General features: G+C 32.8%; 2 protein-coding genes and 1 pseudogene across 5 annotated transcripts; 1 reads left to right on the forward strand and 2 right to left on the reverse strand.

The window, feature by feature from the left end:
- Positions 1-407: 407 nt before the first annotated feature.
- Positions 408-2350, reverse strand: LOC140828327 (protein DETOXIFICATION 24-like; annotated as a pseudogene).
- LOC140826042 (phosphatidylinositol N-acetylglucosaminyltransferase subunit A-like) lies at positions 2250-6594 on the reverse strand. Of its 4 annotated transcripts, XM_073188144.1 has the most exons (10): positions 6264-6594; positions 6007-6143; positions 5663-5717; positions 5145-5569; positions 4309-4463; positions 3978-4068; positions 3712-3828; positions 3153-3256; positions 2577-2667; positions 2250-2479 (listed from the first exon to the last, which is right to left on the reverse strand). In XM_073188144.1, the coding sequence occupies exons 2-10, from the start codon at positions 6124-6126 to the stop codon at positions 2381-2383; spliced, it is 1257 nt and encodes a 418-aa protein (XP_073044245.1). In that variant the 5' UTR covers positions 6127-6143; positions 6264-6594; the 3' UTR covers positions 2250-2380. The 4 variants fall into 4 exon arrangements, with proteins under 4 accessions (XP_073044245.1, XP_073044243.1, XP_073044244.1 ...); XM_073188142.1 differs by having other exon boundaries at positions 5145-5717; positions 6276-6594; XM_073188143.1 differs by having other exon boundaries at positions 5145-5717; positions 6007-6137.
- A 10650-nt stretch (positions 6595-17244) lies between these two features.
- Positions 17245-26902, forward strand: LOC140826043 (uncharacterized). The gene is made up of 2 exons (XM_073188145.1): positions 17245-20919; positions 25480-26902. The coding sequence occupies exons 1-2, from the start codon at positions 17524-17526 to the stop codon at positions 26680-26682; spliced, it is 4599 nt and encodes a 1532-aa protein (XP_073044246.1). The 5' UTR covers positions 17245-17523; the 3' UTR covers positions 26683-26902.
- The last annotated feature ends 310 nt before the right edge of the window (positions 26903-27212 follow it).

Below are 27212 nucleotides of genomic sequence, written 5' to 3' on the forward strand. Positions count from 1 at the left end.
GAAATTTTTCTTCTCATGAGTTAGTGATCTCGGTTATTTTCTTGACAAGTATGCAACGATAAGACTCGAAATCAAGACCGAAAGTCGTAAAGCAAGCTTGTGTTGGGGTGAAGGATTAGTTACCAAATAGAGAAGGCGGATATGGCGACCTTTGCATTTTTCATATATCCAGCCAACAAGATTAGGTGGCATAGTACCACAACTCCAAGCTATGATCAGACAATTTGCATAAGAAAATAAGTTGGTGACAAAATATGACAGATTTTGTCACATGAAGCATAATACTGGAATAATAACATGAATAAGATTTTAGCATCTATAATGAATATCTTTAGTTATATAGTTCTTCCAATGCACAAAATTGAAGCATTTTATTCACAACAATCAAATGTGTCAATCAAACAACATCACACGAATAGACGAAGGTAAATAGAGTTTCGCTTTACCAGATCAAGCATCCGGATCTTCACAACAGGTTACACATCTCTCAATGCTGCAACACTGAACTCCTTCCATGTATCTTGACACAATCCACACAAAATGTACACAAATTCTCCCAAAACTAAAAAACACGAAGAAATGCATAGTGCACCCATTGCCCCCATTGATCCCATATTCCAGAACATACATAAAAAGCCACGATAAAATACCAACATGGATCACAAATTGTGTAACCGAGAGCCAAGCAATGACCATGTTTTCCTGTTGTGCTTGCAGATACATTTGGATGGTCGTTGCAAACATGATGCTATAGTTGAAAGGAATGAACCAAATGGAGATGTATCCTGCAGATTTAGCGGTGTCTGGTTGCTCACCTAGGAGATTGAATATGGAGTTCCAAATATGAAGAAAGGGAGTAGGATTGTAAGTGTAATGAGATCGACTAGCCATGACCTTTGCAACAAAATGCCCATCACGTGGTATTGTTTAGCTCCTTGAGCTTGCCCACAAAGTGTTTCAGTTGCACTCGACATTCCTATCTGCAAAGGAGAAGGAAAATTCTTTAACTTCACAGCTTCTCACTTTCTAGGCACAAGGAGCTCTATAAACAACTTTTATATGTATATTACAAATTTGATTGACTAAAGCCGATGAAGAAATAACTGTTTAAAACATTTTAAGCATTCCCACATGGCACTGTAGCATTGTACAACAATCACCGTTGAACTCGTGATGTTGCATTGTTGCCATCACATATCAGGATAGCCTCCATTACGTTTTTGGCTTCGTATTGATAATATAGTACAATCTCATTTCGAATCTCTAGCAAACATGGACTGGTGTTTACTGTTTAGGATTGACGGGCTATTTCCCACCGATCAATACTATGTTCTAAAATTGGTGGACTTATTGAGAACCAATGTATGGATAAGTAATATAGAGTGAAAAGGCTATCAGCAGCTCAATATTGATAATGTAGTTAATATTAGATTATAGCAAGATTAAGGTGAATATAATGATTGAGGGAAAACATCAAGATACTATCATCAGCTTAATGTTAAATTATGTGCAGCCGGATGTTGGAGCAAAAATCTGATTTATAACTAAGGCACTTGTTATTAGTTCTGAATTATACAACTTCTCTTCTAACATCATATATATTCTTGAGGGAGTTCCAGAGCCTCATTTTGAGCACCAGAGTATTCCATAGGGCTTACTGTGGAAGTTTCAGCTGAGTATAGCCTTTTAGTTCTTTTTGTCATGGAAGTCCTGCCGAAACTTTTGTTAAGAGCCTCTACGGGCTGTACATCAGGGCTTGAGAGTCGGTGATGAGATTCTTGTCTTTTTCTTGAAGCTTGCATAAAAAGTAGCAGTACATGTATGCACTAGAAGTAAGAAAAAGTTATGTAGATGCATCCTTGGGGTTCAGGATCATGGTTAGGAACATATTTGACATATTAGAGTAGTGAAGACATTAGCTGAATAAGTAGTGACATTATTTAGTCTGGAGGCCCAGTTTTCTGTGTGCATAGTCTGCAACGGCCACTATGTTTTGGACCCCGTAAACTAGAGCTAGCATAATACAATGGCTATAAACTAAGATACTATGATTTTATCTAGACAAGCATAGACTTAAAACAGCAAACCGAAAAGCGCTCAAATACTATCAAGTCTTTGGCGTACATGGATACAACATTACTCTATTGAAGACGAGGTTAACCTGAGTAACCACCAAACATAATTCACCAATTTACAACAAACCAGACAAATCTTCAGCAGTACTTCTAACTTCTGTCATAACATCTGACATGATAATACATGGTGAGCGCCGAGGCTTGATACAATTGTGAATTAATCCCAAAAACAGTAAAATATTCGCAACAAAAAGTGCAGATAAAGAGTCAGCCATCATCGTGTAGTGAACCAATGGATCTGTATATTACTTCGAACTCCCATCTTCAATAGAATCCCACGTCCCTTCTCCATGTTGGGAACTGGTTAGATGAACATCGGGTGCAACCTCTATGTCCATATCAGGCTATGGAGATATTGACAGTCAATGTCACAAAAACAAATAAATCGAATAATAGTGGAAACACTGAAGATACACCACAGAAAGAGATTGCATATTATACCTGCCACAGCTTCAACAGAAGCCAAAACAAATAATCCAATATCATCAGCAAACAAAAAAGCTTTCCTGCCCAAGAACCACAAGAAAGGTACCTAAAAATATAAAAGAAAGGTTATGATGCTTTCTCAATAAGTACTGTAATTCAAAGTCTCGTCACTTCAACAAAAACTTAATTTGGAGAGAGAAAACTTAAAATTAAAAAGAAAATACAACATGATATTTCAATATTTTGTCGTTTAAAATGGCACTAATCCTGTGATGAGCAAATATCAACCACCAAAAACCTTAAACATAGCCATGAGAATAGCAAGTGTCAATGAGAATCATCACAATTTCACAAACTTTGGACACTGATTTATGCCAACGGAAATTAGCACCTTCAGAGAAGCAAAAATCAAATAGGATATGTTGTTTTATCTCACATGAACAACTGGCCCTCATGAAATCAACAAAAGAAGGGGGGTGGGGTCGTTCATCAACCACATTCAGAAGAGTGAAACAGTGTGTGTGGGAAAACACAAGTGTATTTCTTTATAAATATGGTAGGCTGCATAAAAAATCAACTTGGTGACCATACCTGGGCAACCGTTCCAAGAGGTCCTGATTGGAACATCTCAAAGCACAGTCATAAACAATCACTGTCCTTCTGGCAACATCATGCCAACTATATAGTTTTTTCATCTGCAGAGGAATAACTAAACAAAATTAATAAGGTTTCTTTTATCGTTTTGTTGACGTATCTTGGACAGAAAACTACATTTTGTACTCAGTCCACAAAATAAAGTCGGCCTCAGCATTTAACAGCGCATATATATACTAGAATAATATAATAAGCCTCAGTATTTGACAACTTAGGTTAGAATGCAGATGATGAACTTGAAGATTACATAAGGGCATTTGATCAAGCACTCAATCCTACATCTTTAAATAAAAAGGTCATACAAGTACATGTTTCACCATGCCAATATCTCACACTACATGCAGTAATGAGTTTAAGAATTGTTTATATTTGGATCCCCTAATTTTATATAAAAGCAACTACATTTTAATTTGAGATAATAGAGAAACAAAATATAAATGTTAGTATCATTGCCATAGAATATCAATATATTCCTTTTTAGCTTCACAGAACTCACACGATTGTGCATGGATTGTGGATCGATTTGGGGAAGTAAGTTTATTGCTTTTGTAATTGCCAGTACCATGTCGCTTGGATCCGGCTCTGCGAGAACCACCATATCACCTGGAAGAACCTATGACACAAGGAAAACTTTTCAGAAACCTGAAATAAATTACATCCTGAAAATATTATAATCCTGGATGACTGAATGTATCATTCCCACTTTATTAGCATGATGTCATCAAACTTTCCAACAAAAGTAAAAAAATCTGACGATCGTGCCTCGGGGACGCCTCCAACTCGTGTACTGACAGTCAATAATCCACAACTAGCAGCTTCCAATATGGCTATACAAAATGCTTCGGTTAAGGAACTGTCAAAAATCAAAATATAATTAGTTCTCAATAATTAATTATTTAATTAAACAAATCATCAGGTATAAAAAATTTGTACCGTTAATAGATAGACAAGGAACACATCAAATATTCAAAGTCGTTACAGTTGAAGCACATGCCCATCACTCAAGTCTAAACTAAAGTCGAAAACAGATGAAATAATAATCTAAAATATTCAATCAATTCCGTCAAACTAACAATTTAAAAGGATAAGATACCTATTTAAGAATATATGACCAGTTATTAAAACTGACTGTACTTTAGAATGTGGGACAGCACCCAACATATCAACTCTATCTTGAAGAGAGTGTTTTTCTCTCATTTCTTCCAATCGCACTCTTTTAGGTCCATCTCCACCGACAATAAACCGAACCTTCAGAAAATTAACAAAGGATGTGAACAGCATGACAGAGCATATGCAGACATATACTCACTATCCCAACTAAGTAGTTCAAGATTGTGTAAAATATAAACGAAGTGGGGGGCAGTTTAACATGAAGTTTCACAACTACAAAAAAGAGGAGTCTTTCGGCATTGGTCAAACATCATGGTGAAGTTTTTTTTACATAATAATAACCAGGGTTAGTTGGATGCACAGATGTTTGGCATTAATGCTAGACTATATCGTGAACATGGTCAAGACTTCACCAAAATTGAACTAGCATTGTTGTTTATTGCATCAAATTACCAACTTTAAGTGGGCAGCACCAAAATATTCAACAGCATACATATAACATTGCTGTCGATACTCTTGAAACACAAAGGCATATGTTTTGCAAGTGTTGGTCCATAAACAAATGAAAGGTGAGTCATCCCATGCATGGGCAATTGATAGGTTCACGTGTATCAAGGAGAATAAACTTCCGTTTTGTCCAGATTACCAGAAAAAGAGAAATGAGAGACATATAGATGAAGATCGTTAGCCACTTTTTTTCATGAAGGCCTAACATAATTTCCTTCAACAGCCATAACCTTGGCCTTTTCACGCAACACTGTTCTGAAGAGCAAAACTGCTTTTTTTTAAAGGCATGATAGGCTAAACGGGAAACCATACGTTGGGATGCAAATGGCACACTTCAGGGATGACTTCAACCAGTAGATCCGCCCCTTTCCTGTAAACCAATCGACTGATCACGACAATAACTATTTCATGACTGCCGAGTCGCTTTGGAGCAGGCTTGAACACAGCTGTATCCACAGCATTAGGAATAACAAAAACCTTTTCAGGTGGCAATCCAGACCTCAAAACTGTATTTTCCTTGCTTGTATGAGAAACACATATAGCTTGGCTTACATCTGCTAGGGTAAACTGTAAAACCTTGTTCATGTGAATACTTCCCACGTCAGCGAAACCATACAAAGAATGATCAGTAAACACAACTTTGTACCCCATTGTACGTGCGTGCATTAGAGCTTCATGACATAGAGTTGAAAAGGCTTGATGTCCATGCACCAGAGATATTTTTTCTCTTATCAAAACTGTTCTCACAATCGGCAAAGTCCCATAAAATGTAGGCAACGTATTCTGCATGAGAAATGGTCTCCACGGCACATAATAAACTTTTAACCCACCAGTCATATACCTCACTCCTGAACGATTTTTGTAAGCATGAGTCATAACAACCACCTGCCAAACAATAAAAGCCTAAACATTCGTACTGTTTATAATATTTCTGCAACTAATCTGGAGATGAAAGCGGGCAAAACTTCCAACCGCAGGCAATTTTAGCCAGGAATGCTAAGATTATAGGGGGGCGAAAGATCTTTTTAGTAAAAATAAAACTGCACATGAACATCATGATATAGGACCCATTTTCATTTTATGAGTAGTACAGCTAGTCCCCCTTCAGAACTTCTAATCACCACCATCAAAACCAGGAAAAAAACGAATTTGGAAATTAAACGAGTTCACTAACCTTGTGGCCAAGTTTTATCAAGCATTGAGATATGTAATAAATGTGATTCTCTACGCCACCAAAGTTTGGATAGAAAAAATCAGACACCATCAAAATTCTATGCTTTTCTCGTTTGTCCATTTTACCCGATTCTTCACCTACAAAATGACATGACGAAAACAAAGTTAATGCAGAAGTGAAAAGTACAGCACCGGAAGTTTTAGCAAAAATTTACAGCACCGTATCTGAAGCAAGAATATGCAAATAAAGCAGCTTACCTCGTGGTTTACCGACAATCGAGATGACGGAGCAGGCATTCGTGTCGGAAGTGGCCACGCGGTGGAGCTCGGCGGCGATTGTCGGAGTTACGATCGGCTTTACTAATCCGGCAGCTTGTTATATATTTTTTTAATTTGTTTTTACTAAAGAGAGCTCTTCAGGAGACCTAGAACCGATTTCCAAGAGGGAAGACATCCCTGAAGAATATACACCTGGGGAACCAGAGTCGATCTCAACCATGGAGCATGTTGGATATGGAAGCCAATCTTCGGAAGAAGACGAGCCACTAGAATTTGGCCGAATTGAGAAGAGAGAGGTTGAACAAGATGGGCACGACTAAAAAGAGCTCTTTGAAATTTGCGACGGTTTTTCAAAAACCGTCGCAAATTCAAAAGCGTCGCATCTTTCGAATTTCTTAAAAAAAATGCAATCGGCGACGGTTTTTAAAAATCCGTCGCAAAAAGCGACGGATTTTTAAAAACGTCGCTATTTGCGACGGTTTTTCAAAAACCGTCGCGAATTATCACCAACGGCTATTTTCAAACGGCAGAATAATGCACCAACGGCTATATTCGAAATTAAATACTACATATACTATCTACTAAAATTTATTCACTATATATACTAACCAATTTCTACAAATTCATCCCACAACATTTATCTTGTCATATTTTTAAGCCAAATGGGTGACAATAGTCAAAACTCACAAAATCGACCTCGATTTGTTTCTCCACCACAATATCCAAATTGGCCGTTTGTTTCAAATTTCCAAGGTTATGAAAATCCTTCGAATCATCCAAATTACACCTCCCGAGCTCCGTATCCACCGCCTACACCTGAATATTGGCAAAGTATAGGCAACCCAGATTTCATGCCGCCTTATTTTTATGGATTACATAATCCACAATCCACCAATATGCCAATCGAGAACGAGCCGCCAACTCCTACGTTTGTCCCAGAGACTCAGTTCTCCGACCGTGAAACACGAGTTGATCTCGAAAATGTGCAAAATGCTGATGTAGATGTTGAGGGTACGAAGAAGCTAATAATATGGAAAAAGGAGGAAGACGAGCTACTAGCGAGATCGTATGTCACAATGAGTGATGACCCAGTCATCGGCAATGATCAGAAGGGGAATGATTTCTGGAGACGTGTTGCGTACTACTACAATAACAATCGTCCCGCTGGTTCATCTCGGAGAGCTTTAAACGTGATTCGATCTCATTGGCACAATACCGTCCAAAAAAAGGTAAATCGCTTCAACGCAAATTATAATAGTGTTTACAATACTTACCGAAGCGGCCATAGTGACGAAGACATATTGCGGTTTGCATATGAAAAATACCGTGATGAAAATAATGGAGTTGCATTTAATCTGGAGCATGTGTGGAGAATCATGAAAACACGTCCACTGTTCACTCCACAGTCCGATGAGCACTTGGTTGGTACAAAGAAAGCGAGAATCTCAGAGTCGGGGGCTAGCAACACCTCATCGAACAAAGATGCGAGTATTGATTTAGATATAAATGAAGAAGAGATTCGCCCAATTGGTCAAAAAGCCGCAAAAAGAAAAGGTAAAAACAAAGCAAAATCATCGATGGAGGATTTGACAACAAGATACGACAGTATGTTCGAAAGTTTCGCGCAGTATACAGACATAAAGAAGAACGAATCTGAATGGAAACAAAAAGAACTTGCAATAGAGGAGATGAAAGCAAAAGCGGCTTTGAATAAATCTGAAGCTAAAAAGAGCAAATATTTGCTTAAGGAATACGAAATCCTTTCGAAAGACACATCACAAATGACGCCGGAGCAGCTTATAGTTCATGAACATCTGTGTGACCAGATTAGAGAGAAATGGAATATGTAATTTTTTATTGATGTAATTCTCTTTTCAATTATCGTAATTCGTTTTCATTGTATTTTGTGGTATTTTTAAAGAGATTGTGTTGAATAATATTTCAAAAAAAAAAGATTCCAATTTTTTTTCGTTTCTTAATAATATTTTAATGAATATTGGAATGAAGTTATTTGTAAAATAATAATAGTACTTATTTTTAGTAATAGTTGTTGTAAAATTTTAAAAATATTAGAAAGATATTGAAATAATTAAAAATAAAAAATAAGTGAGTAAGTGGATAGTGGGACCCATAAATAATGAAAGTTGAAATTAAATGAATGTGGGTGTGTGTTAATAATGGGGAAGTGTTAATGTAATGAATATGTGGCTCGTGGACCCCATCATTTTTGATGAGATGGAGAGTTATTAACATGGATTAATTCTGACGGATGCGGATGCCCTAAGAGACGGTTTATGTTCGCGAAGCGTAATATATATAGAACCATAGCGACAGTTTTTATTAAAACCGTCAGCTTTATAGCGACGGTTCCAGCATACCTGTCGCTATAATAGCAACAGTTTTGAAAATACCGTCGCCCAACTAGATCTGCGACGGGTGTTCAAAAACCGTCGCTATTATAGCGACGAGTTTGGTTCAACCGTCGCCGATCATGTTTGGCGACGATTTTATTAACACCGTCGCTATTAGGGTTGGGTCTGTTTGAACCGTCGCCGATCTAGCGACGGTTTTTATATAACTCGTTGCTAATATTGTGACTGTTCGACAAACCTGTCGCCAGAAGAACAAAAGGAGCATGATCAAATGTGTTCGACGTTTATATGTTAAAATCAGAACTATCTTGTATCGTTTGTGTATGTATGTCTACGGTTTGTACAAAAGATGGAACCTGAGCTATGCCTCATGGACAGACAGTCGGCAAAGTAACGAAAGTTTATACCCGTGGGGTGGAACATACGGGGTACTGTGTGCTATTGTCAAGAAACCTTCATCTGCTCAGCTTTTTTTCCTCCTTGGCTATCATCATTTTCATTTTTGCAGTGGATATGCAAACTTCTCATTTGATCAAGATTTTCCAACTCAGATGATGCTTCATTGTTATATGGTAATGGATCGTCTTCATCAGACACTTCTGAACCATTGTCTGACAACAAATCCGACTGCTGTGATTCAGAAGTGATGCTTGTTTGATCAGATGGTGATGCATCGCCAGGACTCTGTGCGTCAATCATGCGCTTGGCATAAGCTTCGAAGTTGAAACCGTCCTTTCTATCCCCACCGAAGGACATGTCCTCAACAATTTTTGATGCGTCTAACAGTCAGACAACGTTGTATCGTAGGTAGAACTAAAATTGCAGTTGGCGTAATTTCAATAGGAGGCGAACAACTCGATCCGTCGTGAGTAGGTAAACATGGTTATGACTTATGATACGCTAACATAAAAGTAGTACTTTTACCATTTATCTAATTGTTCTGTTTTTTGGCATTAAGATATCACGTACTCAATCGACGAATAGGACACTCGTGGTTGGGATGGTCGGACAAGGCGATGGAGCTGGATTTAAGCAAGGGTGATGGATCGGACTAACCGATATGGGTCTGATCATGTTTTCTGAAGATAACTAGGAATGGAATTCTTCCATAAATATATAAACATCTTCTATTTTCACATTATTTTGTGAGCAAAGTTTGATCCAGAAGTAGTTCAAACAACACGAAACTCCAAAACTCCTCGACAGAAGTACTTGACTTGCCCTTCTACAGAGTTGTATTCTGATATACGGGATATATCATGGCAAAAGGAGAAGATAAGCTAACGTTTATAGAAGAAGAATATAAGCTACACCACAATAGTTCTTAATAGAATTATTTACCTCAAATCCAGGTCTCATGACTAGTACAGTCCTTCCAAAACTATCAAGATAGTTGGCTCGGTATAGTTTCCATGTCTCAGCTTCACTAGCAACATCCTCCTGAATCAACAAAATGATTCTGAATGCCACGTGAACAATAAAATTTGTGAATGAAACCTTAAATATTACTCCACAAAATGATACACAGACAATAATACAATAAGCAAAAACAAATTTTCGGAGATAATGTTAATGCAAGAGTATCAGTTTAACCAAACATCGAGCAGACATATTTTGATCCAGCATAATATTTTTGATTTCAATAATGTGACCTCCTTTAAACGTTATTAATCCATATTTGGATTCGAAGGATGATTGAATTAAAATTGAATTGTGAACAAGTAAGCAGCAGCAGTACCCATTCGATCTTCTCAGGCTTGTACTCCAGACGCCACTTCGGGGTCTCTTTCAACATCTTGCTCGCATTCTTTGTATTCCAGTTCCTTGCTTCAAGAAACCTTAATATTGATGCATCAAAACATTGCATCAGAAATTTGCTTATAATAGGGCTAATTAATTTTCTAATCTCATTGATCTGCATTCACAGTAACAATCAATCGACCCACTCCAGGAAACTTCTGAGCATGAAATGAGTTTCAGAGCATTTCACGAAAGACCAAATCCCAACTTTTAGAGAGCTTTGTAAATTGAAAAACAGTAAAAAAGAAAAACTGGAGAAGCTTTTTCAGATTACAATTTCGGAAGATAGTTCACAGTATCCACACGTCAGTTGAATATGACTCAAAGATGAAGTTTCATTAATCTTTAGACTTTAGAGAACCAACAAGGCTACACTATCTTGATCCCGCTTCAATTTTGTACAGATCATTCATATTGAATGATCTGTTCAAGTTATTTACTAATCATATCTGCATGACTCAACTTCTCTTAAATGTAAACTGAAATCAAAAGGTGCATATGTGAACTCCATTTAATCGAAGAAACATTATTACAATGGGATTCAAATATCATCGCCCATTTTTCTCTCTTTTTAGGCTATTATTATTTTTATAACGATTGTAGGTTAAGAACTGGACGCTTTACAAAAAAAAAACTATAGAAAGTAGTAATACTGGAGTTTTTTTCTAGTATTGGTTGAAGAATATGCTATGTGATTAACAATACATGTAGTGAAACCATCCCTTATGTTTTATACTTTTATTATAATCTTCTCCATTTGATCCAAGAAAAGTAATGATCACCCTTGTTACACACCCACGATCAAATGACACTATTTTTCTTTCCAATATTTATCACAAGAAACTACTGAGTTCACAGCATTCGGCCTGCGACCTCAAACAGCAGCTGTTCGATACTTTTGTGATCAGATGTATCCTTAATCCAATGAATCGGATTTAACAAATCATCATCGCCATTACCATTTTTTAAGATTTGGGAAAAGTCATAAATTCTTTATGCAAAAGTGATCACCAATTTGAATGACAGACCAAATAGAAAATTTGACAGGCAAAAAGTAAGATCCCCACCTCTCCTTTTCACGTTCGTTCTCCCTTTCATGCTATTGGGTACACACGCCTACCACTCATTTCTTCGTGCATTTTTTATGTCTTGAGTACAGATTTATATAACTCAAGGCCAAGAAATTACTGATACATGTATTTGCTATTTCCTGTTTTGCAAGATTGATCCTTGTTTTAATCTTTGGTACAGTTGGGTCTTTCGCTCTTTTCATCAAACTAGCAAGAAGCACGTGCGATGCACGTAAATATTAATTATTTAATAAAAATTAAATTTTGATTTTTTTTTAAAATAATTTGATTCATTTTTTTATTTATATTGATTTAGTCTTTTGTCATATTAGACAAATAAATTAATTAAGAACTTACATACTTTACTTTCAAAATTGTTTCTCAAATTGAAATTTAAGTCGTTAATTTTATGTTATATAATAAATTATAATTAGCATAATATATAGAATGAATTGAACTGAAACAAATTTTGAAAATATATATATCTAAGAACCACGTATAAGGTATAATAACCTAAAAATCAACCAGATTATGGATTTTATAAATGCATAAATCATAACTTATATAAGTGAAGCACACTAAGGACAAATAATTGTCAATTTAAAATATTTATGACTAACTCGTCAAAATATTATCAAAACTAATGAAATAATAATAATTGATAATAAAATATAACTTATAATACTCAAAATTTGCTTTTAAAATTTGTTTTCAATCATTTTTACACGGTTGAAAGATTTTCTCAAACGGTTATAAATATTAACCACGTGAAAAGTGTGAAAGACGGTTCAATATTTCTAATGATATTTTCAACCAGTTGACAATCTAAACAACAAGATATAGTTTGAAGAGTTAGTCTCATGTGAAACCGTCTCACGGATCTTAATCCGTGAGACGGGTCAACCCTACCCATATTCAAATAAAAATTAATATTCTTAGCATAAAAAGTAATACTTTTTCATGGATGATCCAAATAAGGGATCCGTCTCACAAATACGACCCGTGAGACCGTTTCATACAAGTTTTTGCATAGTTTGAAATGTAAAAACTTGTGAATAGTAAAGACACGGGAATTTTATGGATGTAAAACACTCACACGTCACTCCTTCCTCTGTAAAAAAGATTCCACTAAAAGACTTTGTCTTATATATATATATAAATATATATATTTATAAGTGCGACTAAAATATTTAAACTTCTTATTATAGCTAACTATTTTAATTTTTCTATCAGATTCGTATTTTATGATATTATTAGTATATTAAAATTCATAATTATTGATATAAATTCTAATAAATAATTTATTAAATTCTTTACTTTCAATTCTTAGTTAAAAAATAATAAAATATATTAGTATTAAATTTCATATTATTATATTATTATATACTTATTATGTTATTGACTATTGCATATATAATTATTTTTTTCTTATATCTTCATGTGATACTATAATTTATTATTTAATTAGAAACTACACTAAAATATAATTACAAAATTGCATTAAAATAATAAAATAACATGTAGAAAGAAAATTAAAAGGATAAAATATTTAAACTTAGTATAAAGATGGATTATTTGAGAAAGTTAATTTAAGAATTACATTTTATTCTTGAAGTGATATAAATTATTACAATCAATGTATATTGTAGTGATAATTCATTAGCAATTGTTAGACTATTAATTATATATGATGTGGAATAATTAGGCTACTAATTAATTATATATTATGTGGAATAAATAAAAAAAATTGATATTTTCTTTTTACACTTACAACAGTTAGAAATTTACAAATATATCTTTATTGAATTTTTGGATTTGTATTGATGAGGATGTCATTTTTATCTTTTGACAATGAAAAAATTGTCAATTATCTACACTTACGTAGGTTTATAGATAAAAAAAATATATTTTTATTATCAAACATATATTCATTTTTAATGCATAGATTTCCCATAAATTATGTAGAAAATTTCCATGCAATTAATCTAACAACACACAATTTAAGGGGATGGTAGAAAATTTACAATGAAAAACTTTTTTATTATTTTTACACTTTTATAAGTATAATAGTTAAATATATATTCTTTTAATATTTTTAATGATTTTTTAAAATTAAAAAAAGCTATTGTTTTAATATTTTTTCTAAGAATTATATATCAAGAAAATATTATTTCTCTAATGTATTTTTATTATAAAATATTTATTCAATTTTTATGTAACATTATTTTCAAATATTCTTATGTTGCAATTTTTTATTAAAAAATAAAAACACTATTTTTAATCCTTATGTATTTAATGATTGTGTAATTTTCATGCAATTAATCTAACAATACACAATTTATGAGAATAGTAGAAAATTTACAAGGAAAATTTTGTTATTCTTTTTGTACTTTTATAAGTATAATAGTTAAATATATATTCTTTTTAATATTTTTTGTAAGAATTATGTATGAAGAAAATATTATTTTTCTAATATATTTTTTATTATCGAATATCGATTCAATTTTTATGTAATATTATTTTCAAAATTTCTTATTTTACAATTTTCTATTAAAAAAATAAAAACACTATGATCCTCATGTGTTTAATGAGTTCAAAAAAATAAATACCTCAATTAAATACATAATCAATACATTACAAATCCATTATCCCAAATTTGTCCCTAAATTTTATATATTTTTTCCACCAATGCCAATGTAATTAATACAAACAATGCATAGTTTTTGGGCAATGTAGTAAAATCACAATCAAAAAACTTTGCCCATACATAATCAATACATTACAAATCCATTATCCCAAATTTGTCCCTAAATTTTATATATTTTTTCCACCAATGCCCATGCAATTAATACAAACAATGCATAGTTTTTGGACAATGTAGTAAAATCACAATCAAAAAACTTTACCCATCATCCACACTTTTATAGGTACTAGCAAGAAGCACGTGCGATGCACGTAAATATTAATTATTTAATAAAAATTAAAATTTGATTTTTTTTTAAAAATAATTTGATTCATTTTTTTATTTATATTGATTTAGTCTTTTGTCATATTAGACGAATAAATTGATTAAGAACTTATATACTTTACTTTCAAAATTGTTTCTCAAATTGAAATTCAAGTCGTTAATTTTATGTTATATAATAAATTATAATTAGCATAATATATAGAATGAATTGAACTGAAACAAATTTTGAAAATATATATATCTAAGAACCACGTAAAAGGTATAATAACCTAAAAATCAACCAGATTATGGATTTTATAAATGCATAAATCATAATTTATATAAGTGAATCACACTAAGGACAAATAATTGTCAATTTAAAATATTTATGACTAACTCGTCAAAATATTATCAAAACTAATGAAATAATAATAATTGATAATAAAATATAACCTATAATACTCCAAATTTGCTTTTAAAATTTGTTTTCAATCATTTTTAAACGGTTGAAAGATTTTCTCAAACGGTTATAAATATTAACCACGTGAAAAGTGTGAAAGACGGTTCAATATTTCTAATGATATTTTCAACCAGTTGACAATCTAAACAACAAGATATAGTTTGAAGAGTTAGTCTCATGTGAGACCGTCTCACGGATCTTAATCCGTGAGACGGGTCAACCCTACCTATATTCAAATAAAAAGTAATATTCTTAGCATAAAAAGTAATACTTTTTCATGGATGATCCAAATAAGGGATCCGTCTCACAAATACGACCCGTGAGACCGTTTCATACAAGTTTTTACCTAGTTTGAAATGTAATTAAAACTTGTGAATAGTAAAGACACGGGGATTTTATGGATGTAAAACACTCACACGTCACTCCTTCCTCTGTAAAAAGGATTCCACTAAAAGACTTTGTCTTATATATATATATATATATATATATATATATATATAAGTATATATATTTATAAGTGCGACTAAAATATTTAAACTTCTTATTATAGCTAACTATTTTAATTTTTCTATCAGATTCGTATTTTATGATATTATTAGTATATTAAAATTCATAATTATTGATATAAATTCTAATAAAATTTATTAAATTCTTTACTTTCAATTCTGAGTTAAAAATAATATATATATTATATTAATTTTCATAGTATTATATTATTATATATTTATCATGTATTGTACTATTGCATATAGAATTATTTTTTTTCGTATATCTTCATGTGATCTATAATTATTAGTTAATTAAAACTACCACTAAAAGATAATTACAAATTGCATAAAATATAAAAAACATGTAGAAAGAAAATTAAAAGAGAAAATATTTAAACTTAGTATAAAGGGATTATTTGAGAAAGTTAATTTAGGAATTATTTTTATTCTTGAAGTAATATAAATTATTACAATCAATGTATATTGTAGTGATAATTCATTAGCAATTGTTAGACTATTAATTATATATGATGTGGAATAATTAGGCTACTAATTATTATATATTAGGTGGAATAAATAAAAAAAATTGATATTTTTTTTACACTTACAACAATTAGAAATTTACAAATATATCTTTATTGAATTTTTGGATTTGTATCGATGAGGATGTCATTTTTATCTTTGACAATTGAAAAAATTGTCAAATTACACTTACGTAGGTGTATAGATAAAAAAAATATATTTTTATTATCAAACATATATTCATTTTTAATGCTTAGATTTCCCATAAATTATGTAGAAAATTTACATGCAATTAATCTAACAACACACAATTTAAGGGGATGGTAGAAAATTTACAATGAAAAACTTTGTTATTATTTTTACACTTTTATAAGTATAATAGTTAAATATATATTCTTTTAATATTTTTAATGATTTTTTAAAATTAAAAAAAGCTATTGTTTTAATATTTTTTCTAAGAATTATGTATCAAGAAAATATTATTTCTCTAATGTATTTTTATTATAAAATATTCATTCAATTTTTATGTAACATTATTTTCAAAGATTCTTATGTTGCAATTTTTTATTAAAAAATAAAAACACTATTTTAATCCTTATGTATTTAATGATTGTGTAATTTTCATGCAATTAATCTAACAATACACAATTTTTGAGAATAGTAGAAAATTTACAAGGAAAATTTTGTTATTCTTTTTGTACTTTTATAAGTATAATAGTTAAATATATATTCTTTTTAATATTTTTTGTTAGAATTATGTATGAAGAAAATATTATTTTTCTAATATATTTTTTATTATCGAATATCGATTCAATTTTTATGTAATATTATTTTCAAAATTTCTTATTTTACAATTTTCTATTAAAAAATAAAAACACTATGATCCTCATGTGTTTAATGAGTTCAAAAAAATAAATACCTCAATTAAATACATAATCAATACATTACAAATCCATTATCCCAAATTTGTCCCTAAATTTTATATATTTTTTTCACCAATGCCCATGCAATTAATACAAACAATGCATAGTTTTTGGGCAATGTAGTAAAATCACAATCAAAAAACTTTACCCATCATCCACACTTTTATAGGTATATAGATATAGATTAATGAGTTCAAAAAAATAAATACCTCAATTAAATACATAATCAATACATTACAAATCCATTATCCCAAATTTGTCCCTAAATTTTATATATTTTTTCCACCAATGTCATGCAATTAATACAAACAATGCATAGTTTTTGGACAATGTAGTAAAATCACAATCAAAAAACTTTGCTCATCATCCACACTTTTATAGGTATATAGATATAGATATAGATAGATATATCCCTTTTCTGGGATTGTATCTTTTATCTGTTCTGGGTTTTTTTCTAGTATTGGTTGAATATATCCGGTTCCTCTTAATTCTTGTTCCATGTTTCTGAAAGGCAGGTTTTTGAATACTGTGTTTACTAGTTTAGATTATACGGTTTGATCTAGTAATAATCATTGTTGGGGTGGTGTTGAATTTTGTTGATATGACAGATTTATAAGGAAATATTACTTTTTGAGAGTAAGAATCGGAGATATTTGTATGGAGTTCTTAGAGATTGGGGTTAAAATGAGGAAAGGGGTGTTCTTTATGATCAGAAGGTGTTTTATATCAGTTTGTGATCATCCATTCCTTGTTGGTGTCTTGTGTTTCTTGCTTTATCTGTACAGATCATCTCCTTTTATTTTTTCATTGTTGGTGTCTGCATCTCCAGTGCTTGTGTGCACTGCTGTTTTACTTGGAACACTATTAAGTTTTGGGCAAGCGAACATACCTGAAATTGAAAGGGAAGAGAAAACTACTCATGAGGTTGTCTCTGTGAAAATGGGTATTTCTAGAGATGCTACTGTTATTGATAAAAATGAGAGTTATTATGGTGAGAGATATGGTGAAAAGAATAGGCACACAGGGGAAGAGGCGAGGGAGCTTGGTAACGTTCATAGAGAGGGTAGTTTGGATGATACTGCACCATTGATTGATGAACGATCAGTGGAAATTCAAAGAGCGAATGGTGATATTTGGGAAGCAAAAAGAGACTTAGGTGTTAATGAAGAGAGACTTAGTGATGAGGAAGTTGTGGAGAATAAGTATGCATCGATTCCAAAGATAAATAATGACGAACATCTCCAATCAGATGATGAGAAATCGGAAGCAGATTCTTTTGATTCAGAGAGGGTAAATGTGGATTCTTTGGACTCTCCTCCTCGCTCGCCTTGGAAACAAGTAGATGACCTGGACGGACAGGACGAAGAGGAGGAAGAAAATGATGCATTAGAATCTGGGTCTGATAAGGCTGAGAGTTCCTCTCCAGATGCTTCTATGACTGACATAATACCAATTATTGATGAGCTCCATCCTCTTCTTGATGAAGAGACTCCACAACCTGATCATATGTCTCATGAAGGTTCTGATGCAGGATCTGAATCGGCTTCAAAGTCCAGTATGAGCAGTGATGAGTCTGATGAAGAGACTGAAAATAACAAGGACTTGGAAGTTGCTGACGAGGATAATGAAGATGATGTGCAAGGGGACGAACAAGAGCAGATGAAATCTGCCATTACGTGGTCGGAAGAGGACCAAAAGAATCTCATGGATCTTGGGAGTTCGGAGATTGAAAGGAACCAGCGATTGGAAAATTTAACTTTGAGAAGGAGAGCAAAAAAGAACACGAGTATGGTGGCTGAAAGGAATTTGATAGACCTGGAAAGTTTTGATCTCGGATTCAATATTGCTCCCATTTCGACGGCAAGAAAGAACCCGTTCGACCTTCCTCGTGATACTTATGATATTATGGGGCTACCTCCAATTCCTGGTTCAGCTCCTTCGATTTTATTACCGAGGCGGAACCCTTTTGACATTCCTTATGACACAAGTGAAGAGAAGCCCAATCTTATGGGAGACGGATTTGAAGATGAATTTACCACAGCTCAATCTAGAGAACCGTTCTTTCGGAGACATGAGAGTTTTAGTGTGGGACCGTCGATATTTGCACCAGCCAAACGAGAGAGGCAAAATGCCAAATTGAGGCCTTACTTTGTGCCTGAGCAGATGTTTTCCGAGGAGTCAAGCTACTCACCGTTTCAGCGGCAATCAAGTGAGCTAAGCGATTCGAAAGTGAGTTCAGTGCCTGAAACTGAATCAATTGGTTCAGTCGAGGATATGGTAGAGAGGGGACTCTCAGAAGATGACAATCCACCTGAACCAGAGGCAATTATCGGGACAAAAGAAGCCACTAAAGAGAGCTCTTCAGGAGACCTAGAACCGATTTCCAAGAGGGAAGACATCCCTGAAGAAAATACACCTGGGGAACCAGAGTCGATCTCAACCATGGAGCATGTTGGACATGGAAGCCAATCTTCGGAAGAAGACGAGCCACTAGAATTTGGCCGAATTGAGAAGAGAGATGTTGAACAAGATGGGCACGAATTTCAATTAGAGAATACTGAAGATCATTATGGAAGAGGTGTAGATAAATCTTTGGAAGTCCAGGTTACTGGATATCATCCAAATTCTGAAACTATCGAACAGGTAGACAGTAGCGGTTCTAGCTCTTCATCTTTCTCAGAAGTTAGTGAAAGGGTGTTCAATGAAACAGAAGGTGATCTGTCAATGTTGGAGGGAAGAAGTGGTGGCTTTGCTGAAGATCCAGGAATTTCAACCCAGAGTTCTGTTGGAAGTAATTTGAGTGTCATATTAGTTGAAGGAATGCCGCTCAGGGATCCCATTTATGATTCGAGCCCACCAGCAGTCAGGAAGAATTCCTTATCCTCTATGTCTTCTGATGTGCATATAGAGTCTGATCCTGATTTACCACCTGTGTTGGTCAAGCAGATGGTATCTTTCACAGAGAGAGAATCTGTAGGGAGCAGCGCAGAAATGAATGATCCCAGTAACATTGAGATGTCACCCAAATCATCAAAGCCTCATTCTGTAATTGAACATGGATCAGGACAGATAGATATGGTTGAGATCAGGGAGCATGATCATTTAATCTTTGATTCCCCCAGACTTGAGCAGAGATCGAGTTCATCTGTTAATGCTTCTGCAGAGGAAAATCTTAAAGATCATCATATACAAGGCCAAGTCCCCAGTTCAAGTTCTGATAAAAATATTCAAGTTGTGCTCGAATATTCTGAAGATAAAGGTCAATCAGAGGTGGGAATGCTTTTACCAATTTCTGAAATACGTACCATTGAAATCCGTGCACCGCTTATGGACGGTCGGTTGACAGCAGATCATTCAATCGCCGATGAAGAAACTGCTGAATCACCAAAACCAGCAGTCAGAAAGAATTTCTCATCCATAGTGTCTTCTGATGTGCATATAGAGTCTGATCTTTGTTTGCCACCTGAATTGGTCAAGAAGATGGTATCTATCACCGAGATGGAATCTGAAGGAAGAAGTCTGGAAATGGATGTTCCCAGTAACTTTGAGATATTACCTAAATCAGCTACGCCTCATTCTGTAATTGAACATGAATCGGGACAGATAGACGTGGTTGAGATAAGAGAGCATGATGCTGAAATCTTTGATTCCAATAGAGTTGAGGAGAGACCGAGTTCATCTGTTGAAGCTTCTGTGGAGGAAAATCTTAAGGATCATCATACACAAGGTCAAGTCCCTACTTCAAACTCTGGCGAAAATACTCATGATGTGGTCGAATCTTCCGAAGATGAAGGTCAACTAGAGGAGGAAAAGCATTTGGTAGTTTCTGAAAAACATACAGTTAAAATCCCTGTGCCGCTTATGGAGGGTCAGTTGACAGCAGATCATTCAATCGCTGAGGAAGGAACCGCTCAATCACCAAATTCTGATGCTGATGTTTACCATGAAGCGAATGAGAAGTTGATATCCACACCTTCTGCTGAAGGAAATGAGTCTTTTTTTTATGGTAGTAAAATCCACGAACGGACTTTTGAGTATGTCCATGAAGCTCAGGTAACTGAAATTTGTATGATTTTTCCTTTTTACATTCTTGTTTATTAGAATTGAGCCTATAATCCAATGAGCTAAAATTCGAATGCTTTGCTTTTGATGATCTCAATAATTGCTTTACAAGTTCGGTTGTTTTCTTTAATAAAATTGTCATTACTCAAGATTTGTTAATTCTGCGCATTCTTAAAATTCTAGTCAGCATGTCGTGGATCAAACTCCTCGTGTTTGTGCATTTATGTCTAAAAAGTGGATTATTGACCTCGAGTTGTGTCACGCCCGAGCCCGGGCCCACGGCTGCGTGACTGCACAATGGGCCCCTATAACAACTACTTCGTATTCGTTCTCGCTTTACGAAAATGATTAATCCAAGTTGCTATAGAAGTCCATTGTAAGCCATTATAAACTCATTTTAAATCTTTGATTTTTTTCGATTTGGGACAGAGGTATCACAAGTTGAACTCCAGAGTGCAATTTGCATATGAAACTTGTAGATATTCAATCCATGCAAAGGAAAAATGATTTAGTCACCTTCTTACGTTATTATTTGAGTAAGGAAAATATTTTCCAACATGTTTAGATTGAGGATGGCCAGTTAGATGTGCCTATCTGAGGTATTTTAGGATATTAAGGATTGTGAACTATTATCAATGAGATTAATGTGTTTCCAGAAGATGTAGTAGAAAGATAAATTAGGAAAAGAAACATGTCATTGTCGTGCTTGCAAACATGTAATTCTATTTATTCGAACATGAATATGCTAACATGACTTGGTTAAGCTTTCTCTTTTTCTTGGTCACCAAGTGATAATATGTTATCTTTGCTTTCGATATTTCCTGATCTTGCTTTTAATAGAACTAGCAAGAAGCACGTGCGATGCACGTAAATATTAATTATTTAATAAAAATTAAAATTTGATTTGTTTTTAAAAATAATTTGATTCATTTTTTTATTTATATTGATTTAGTCTTTTGTCATATTAGACGAATAAATTAATTAAGAACTTATATACTTTACTTTCAAAATTGTTTCTCAAATTGAAATTCAAGTCGTTAATTTTATGTTATATAATAAATTATAATTAGCATAATATATAGAATAAATTGAACTGAAACAAATTTTGAAAATATATATATCTAAGAACCACGTATAAGGTATAATAACCTAAAAATCAACCAGATTATGGATTTTATAAATGTATAAATCATAATTTATATAAGTGAAGCACACTAAGGACAAATAATTGTCAATTTAAAATATTTAAGACTAACTCGTCAAAATATTATCAAAACTAATGAAATAATAATAATTGATAATAAAATATAACCTATAATACTCAAAATTTGCTTCTAAAATTTGTTTTCAATCATTTTTACACGGTTGAAAGATTTTCTCAAACGGTTATAAATATTAACCACGTGAAAAGTGTGAAAGACGGTTCAATATTTCTAATGATATTTTCAACCAGTTGACAATATAAACAACAAGATATAGTTTGAAGAGTTAGTCTCATGTGAGTCCGTCTCACGGATCTTAATCCGTGAGACGGGTCAACCCTACCCATATTCAAATAAAAAGTAATATTCTTAGCATAAAAAGTAATAATTTTTCATGGATGATCCAAATAAGGGATCCGTCTAACAAATACGACCTGTGAGACCGTTTCATACAAGTTTTTGCCTAGTTTGAAATGTAAAAACTTGTGAATAGTAAAGACACGGGAATTTTATGGATGTAAAACACTCACACGTCACTCCTTCCTCTGTAAAAAGGATTCCACTAAAAAACTTTGTCTTATATATATATATATATATATAAATATATATATTTATAAGTGCGACTAAAATATTTAAACTTCTTATTATAGCTAACTATTTTAATTTTTCTATCAGATTCGTATTTTATGATATTATTAGTATATTAAAATTCATAATTATTGATATAAATTCTAATAAATAATTTATTAAATTCTTTACTTTCAATTCTTAGTTTAAAAATAATAAAATATATTAGTATTAAATTTCATATTATTATATTATTATATACTTATCATGTTATTGTACTATTGCATATATAATTATTTTTTTCTTATATCTTCATGTGATACTATAATTTATTACTTAATTAGAAACTACACTAAAATATAATTACAAAATTGCATTAAAATAATAAAATAACATGTAGAAAGAAAATTAAAAAGATAAAATATTTAAACTTAGTATAAAGATGGATTATTTGAGAAAGTTAATTTAGGAATTACATTTTATTCTTGAAGTGATATAAATTATTACAATCAATGTATATTGTAGTGATAATTCATTAGCAATTGTTAGACTATTAATTATATATGATGTGGAATAATTAGGCTACTAATTAATTATATATTAGGTGGAATAAATAAAAAAAATTGATATTTTCTTTTTACACTTACAACAATTAGAAATTTACAAATATATCTTTATTGAATTTTTGGATTTGTATTGATGAGGATGTCATTTTTATCTTTTGACAATTGAAAAAATTGTCAATTATCTACACTTACGTAGGTTTATAGATAAAAAAAATATATTTTATTATCAAACATATATTCATTTTTAATGCATAGATTTCCCATAAATTATGTAGAAAATTTCTATGCAATTAATCTAACAACACACAATTTAAGGGGATGGTAGAAAATTTACAATGAAAAACTTTGTTATTATTTTTACACTTTTATAAGTATAATAGTTAAATATATATTCTTTTAATATTTTTAATGATTTTTTAAAATTAGAAAAAGCTATTGTTTTAATATTTTTTCTAAGAATTATGTATCAAGAAAATATTATTTCTCTAATGTATTTTTATTATAAAATATTTATTCAATTTTATGTAACATTATTTTCAAAGATTCTTATGTTACAATTTTTTATTAAAAAATAAAAACATTATTTTAATCTTTATGTATTTAATGATTGTGTAATTTTCATGCAATTAATCTAACAATACACAATTTATGAGAATAGTAGAAAATTTACAAGGAAAATTTTGTTATTCTTTTTGTACTTTTATAAGTATAATAGTTAAATATATATTCTTTTTAATATTTTTTGTAAGAATTATGTATGAAGAAAATATTATTTTTTTAATATATTTTTTATTATCGAATATCGATTCAATTTTTATGTAATATTATTTTCAAAATTTCTTATTTTACAATTTTCTATTAAAAAATAAAAACACTATGATCCTCATTAATGAGTTCAAAAAAATAAATACCTCAATTAAATACATAATCAATACATTACAAATCCATTATCCCAAATTTGTCCCTAAATTTTATATATTTTTTCCACCAATGCCCATGCAATTAATACAAACAATGCATAGTTTTTGGGCAATGTAGTAAAATCACAATCAAAAAACTTTTCCCATCATCCACACTTTTATAGGTATATAGATGTATTGACACCATTGTAGCTGATGATTTTGCATATATCAAGTGTCACAAGAAATATGCACAATGTATGTCGACTTTGCTTTCAGTGTAGAACAGTGGATATGGTAGTGTTACAAAATTCTGAATTGGTCTCATTTGATTTTTAATTTCACATGACATCGGTGTTGTAAATGGCGGTAAGTGGTGGCGCGGCGGTTAATGACCGCCTACCGCCTAGGTACATTTTTTTTAAAATAATTTTTATGCATAATTATATATTACCCTATTACCAAACATTCATATGATTATGAGTTGGCTGTAAAATAATTACCAAACATTCATATGATATTACCAAACATGGAGTGTTCACTGAGGTGGTGGGCTGGTTGCGGTGGTGGTGGGAGGTTCGAGGCGGTAGGAGGGGTGGGCCTATCAATGTTTTGACTTTTGGAGGAGAAGATGTTTTAATAATTAGGGTTTTATTAAAAATAAATGATGCCTCGTCCGTCGCCTCGCCCCCCCGCTGCTCATCTTCGGCGGCCTACATAACCGCCTAAGGCAAAGGTGGTTCACTCGATGACCGCCTCCCGTCTAGGCAGCCGCCTGGACTGCCATTTAGAACACTGCATAAGATAATAATGCCACTTGGGGAGAAATTAAGATATAGAAAACAGCATTGTATTGTGTCTTGATGTTAGTTTTGTCTCAGGTTTAGAAGGTACTAAAAGCTGATAACCATGAAAGGATCGACAAGTAGGGCACAATCACCTTCTTTTATTCAATGCTTAAAGTTACTGAATAAATATACAACCTCAAAGTTTCAGAATATATAAAAAGACTTCTACTACTAAAGATAGGATATCAATCTAATTTAAATAACAAGATAAATCATATTACTTATCCTAACAACCTTATCAAGGTTTAGTTAGGCTATTCAGTTTATTTTTGGTTCCAAGAATAAAAAATGTTTGCTGAATTATGTTATGACCTTATTTTTCAAAGTACATATTCAGAGATGGTCAGAGGAAAATGTCTTTTCTTGGCATTGTGATTTTCTTTACATGTTCAAGGATATATATTTTGCAATACATTGCCAAAGATATACTCGTCCGTAAAAACGGATTATCTTGTTTGATACAATGCAGGTACCAAATACACCTGTTGGATCATTTGAGGAACGACAGAGAATACAGATTCTGAATATCCATGAGCTTGATCAAAAGATTTCAGAGAATCTCAACTCTCCATTAAGTCCCGATTTTGTTTCCGTACCATCCATGTCTTCTGGGGCAGCTAGTCCTCTTGTTGAAATGCAGACGATAATTGAAGAGGATGATGAAATCAAGGACATTGATGAAGAATTATTGTCGGAATTAGATAGTTTCGGGGACTTTAGTGTTAAAACATGGGGCTCAGCCTCAGACGCATTCGAGAAACATGAAATCGTGGCTTCTGCACATCCTGCTGAAACAAGCACCTCGAGAGTTGTGGAGGTTAACCCTCTTGAAATGAGTAAAATAGAAAATGCAATTCATTCCGGTAATTTGAAGGAGGAGATTGATGTACATGAGGACATAGAATGTATTTCAGAGCTACATACACGGGATAATAGTGTAGCTGAAAATATTGATGTTTCAAATGAGGAGTTCGATGAAAGAGATGGCCAGGACTCGCCTGATCAAAAAATGACCAAAGAAAATACTGTATTTTCCAAGGGATATGAAGATATGAGTTTTGGGATTTCTCGAGTTGACACAGAAGTCATCAAGGACGCTGATTTTTTAGCCAAGAAGGATGAATTGGCATCTCTAGAGGGTGAAGCCAGAGATGGAGCTCCCAAGGCATCCCCTCAAGTTGATATACATACAACTTCTGTAATGCCTGAACCTGAAGCTCGAACTACTGAGGATGCCGGTTTGATGTTTAAGAAAACTGATGACAAGGAGATCGAAAAATCTGTTGTTTTGGAACCACCTCATTCTGAGCTGGCAACTGGAGAAACCATTGGTGAGCAAGGTACACTGCATATTAAGACGGGCGTCACTCACGGGATGCCAGTTATTGATATCAGACCTGTTGAGGATGCTAATTTGGATCACACGCCAGTTAGTTTTGTCACCATAGACAATTGTGTTCTTCCTGAATCTAAAGATCACAGTCTGGATAACGAGCCTACTGTAGAAGAAATAAGATCTGCTGATACCACGAAGTCAGATCACAAAGTCAAAGTTCATGAAGACGTGCATTCAATTGAATCTATCAAAGGTAAGGGTAAGATTTCTAAAAGCTCAAGCTCAAGTTCAAGCTCTAGTTCTGAATCAAGTTCAAGTGATTCCAATAGGGAATAGATCTGAGATCACTCTCTCGTACTTTTATTGAGCCCTTTTGCGATTAATTACTGCTTTATGATCTTTTTGCAAGATTGTTGCTTTCTTCAAGAATGGGTTTTCATCGATTTTCTTGAAGATTCAAGGTTTGATGAGATTTCATCTTTCTGCGTTTTCAGTTTTGAGGTTGGTGAGTGAAAACAGTGTGGACCTATAATTAACCAGTGCGAATTCTGTAAAACATGTTCACCTATCTTGAATTTATTTATTCATCTAGACAAATTCTTTTACGTGCCCCAACATATGGGAAGAAGCAGGGTTTTTGATGGTTTGGCATTGTGTACTGTATTTTTTATATCTATAATGACAACTTGAGTGCAGTTTTTGTGAGCAATATCAATCCATATAAAAGTCTTCCTTGTTCAAAATTGCTCTGGTTTTACTTTTTAAGCTTCTAAATACTGAGAACTCTGTTATGTCCACTTAATACTCCGAAGAGCGATCCTCTTAAGGGGAACATATGCAGTGTGGCCTTGCTTCCCATGAATCAA

The sequence above is a fragment of the Primulina eburnea genome, chromosome 3 (assembly GCF_022965805.1).
Source record: "Primulina eburnea isolate SZY01 chromosome 3, ASM2296580v1, whole genome shotgun sequence".
Taxonomy (NCBI): domain Eukaryota; kingdom Viridiplantae; phylum Streptophyta; class Magnoliopsida; order Lamiales; family Gesneriaceae; genus Primulina; species Primulina eburnea.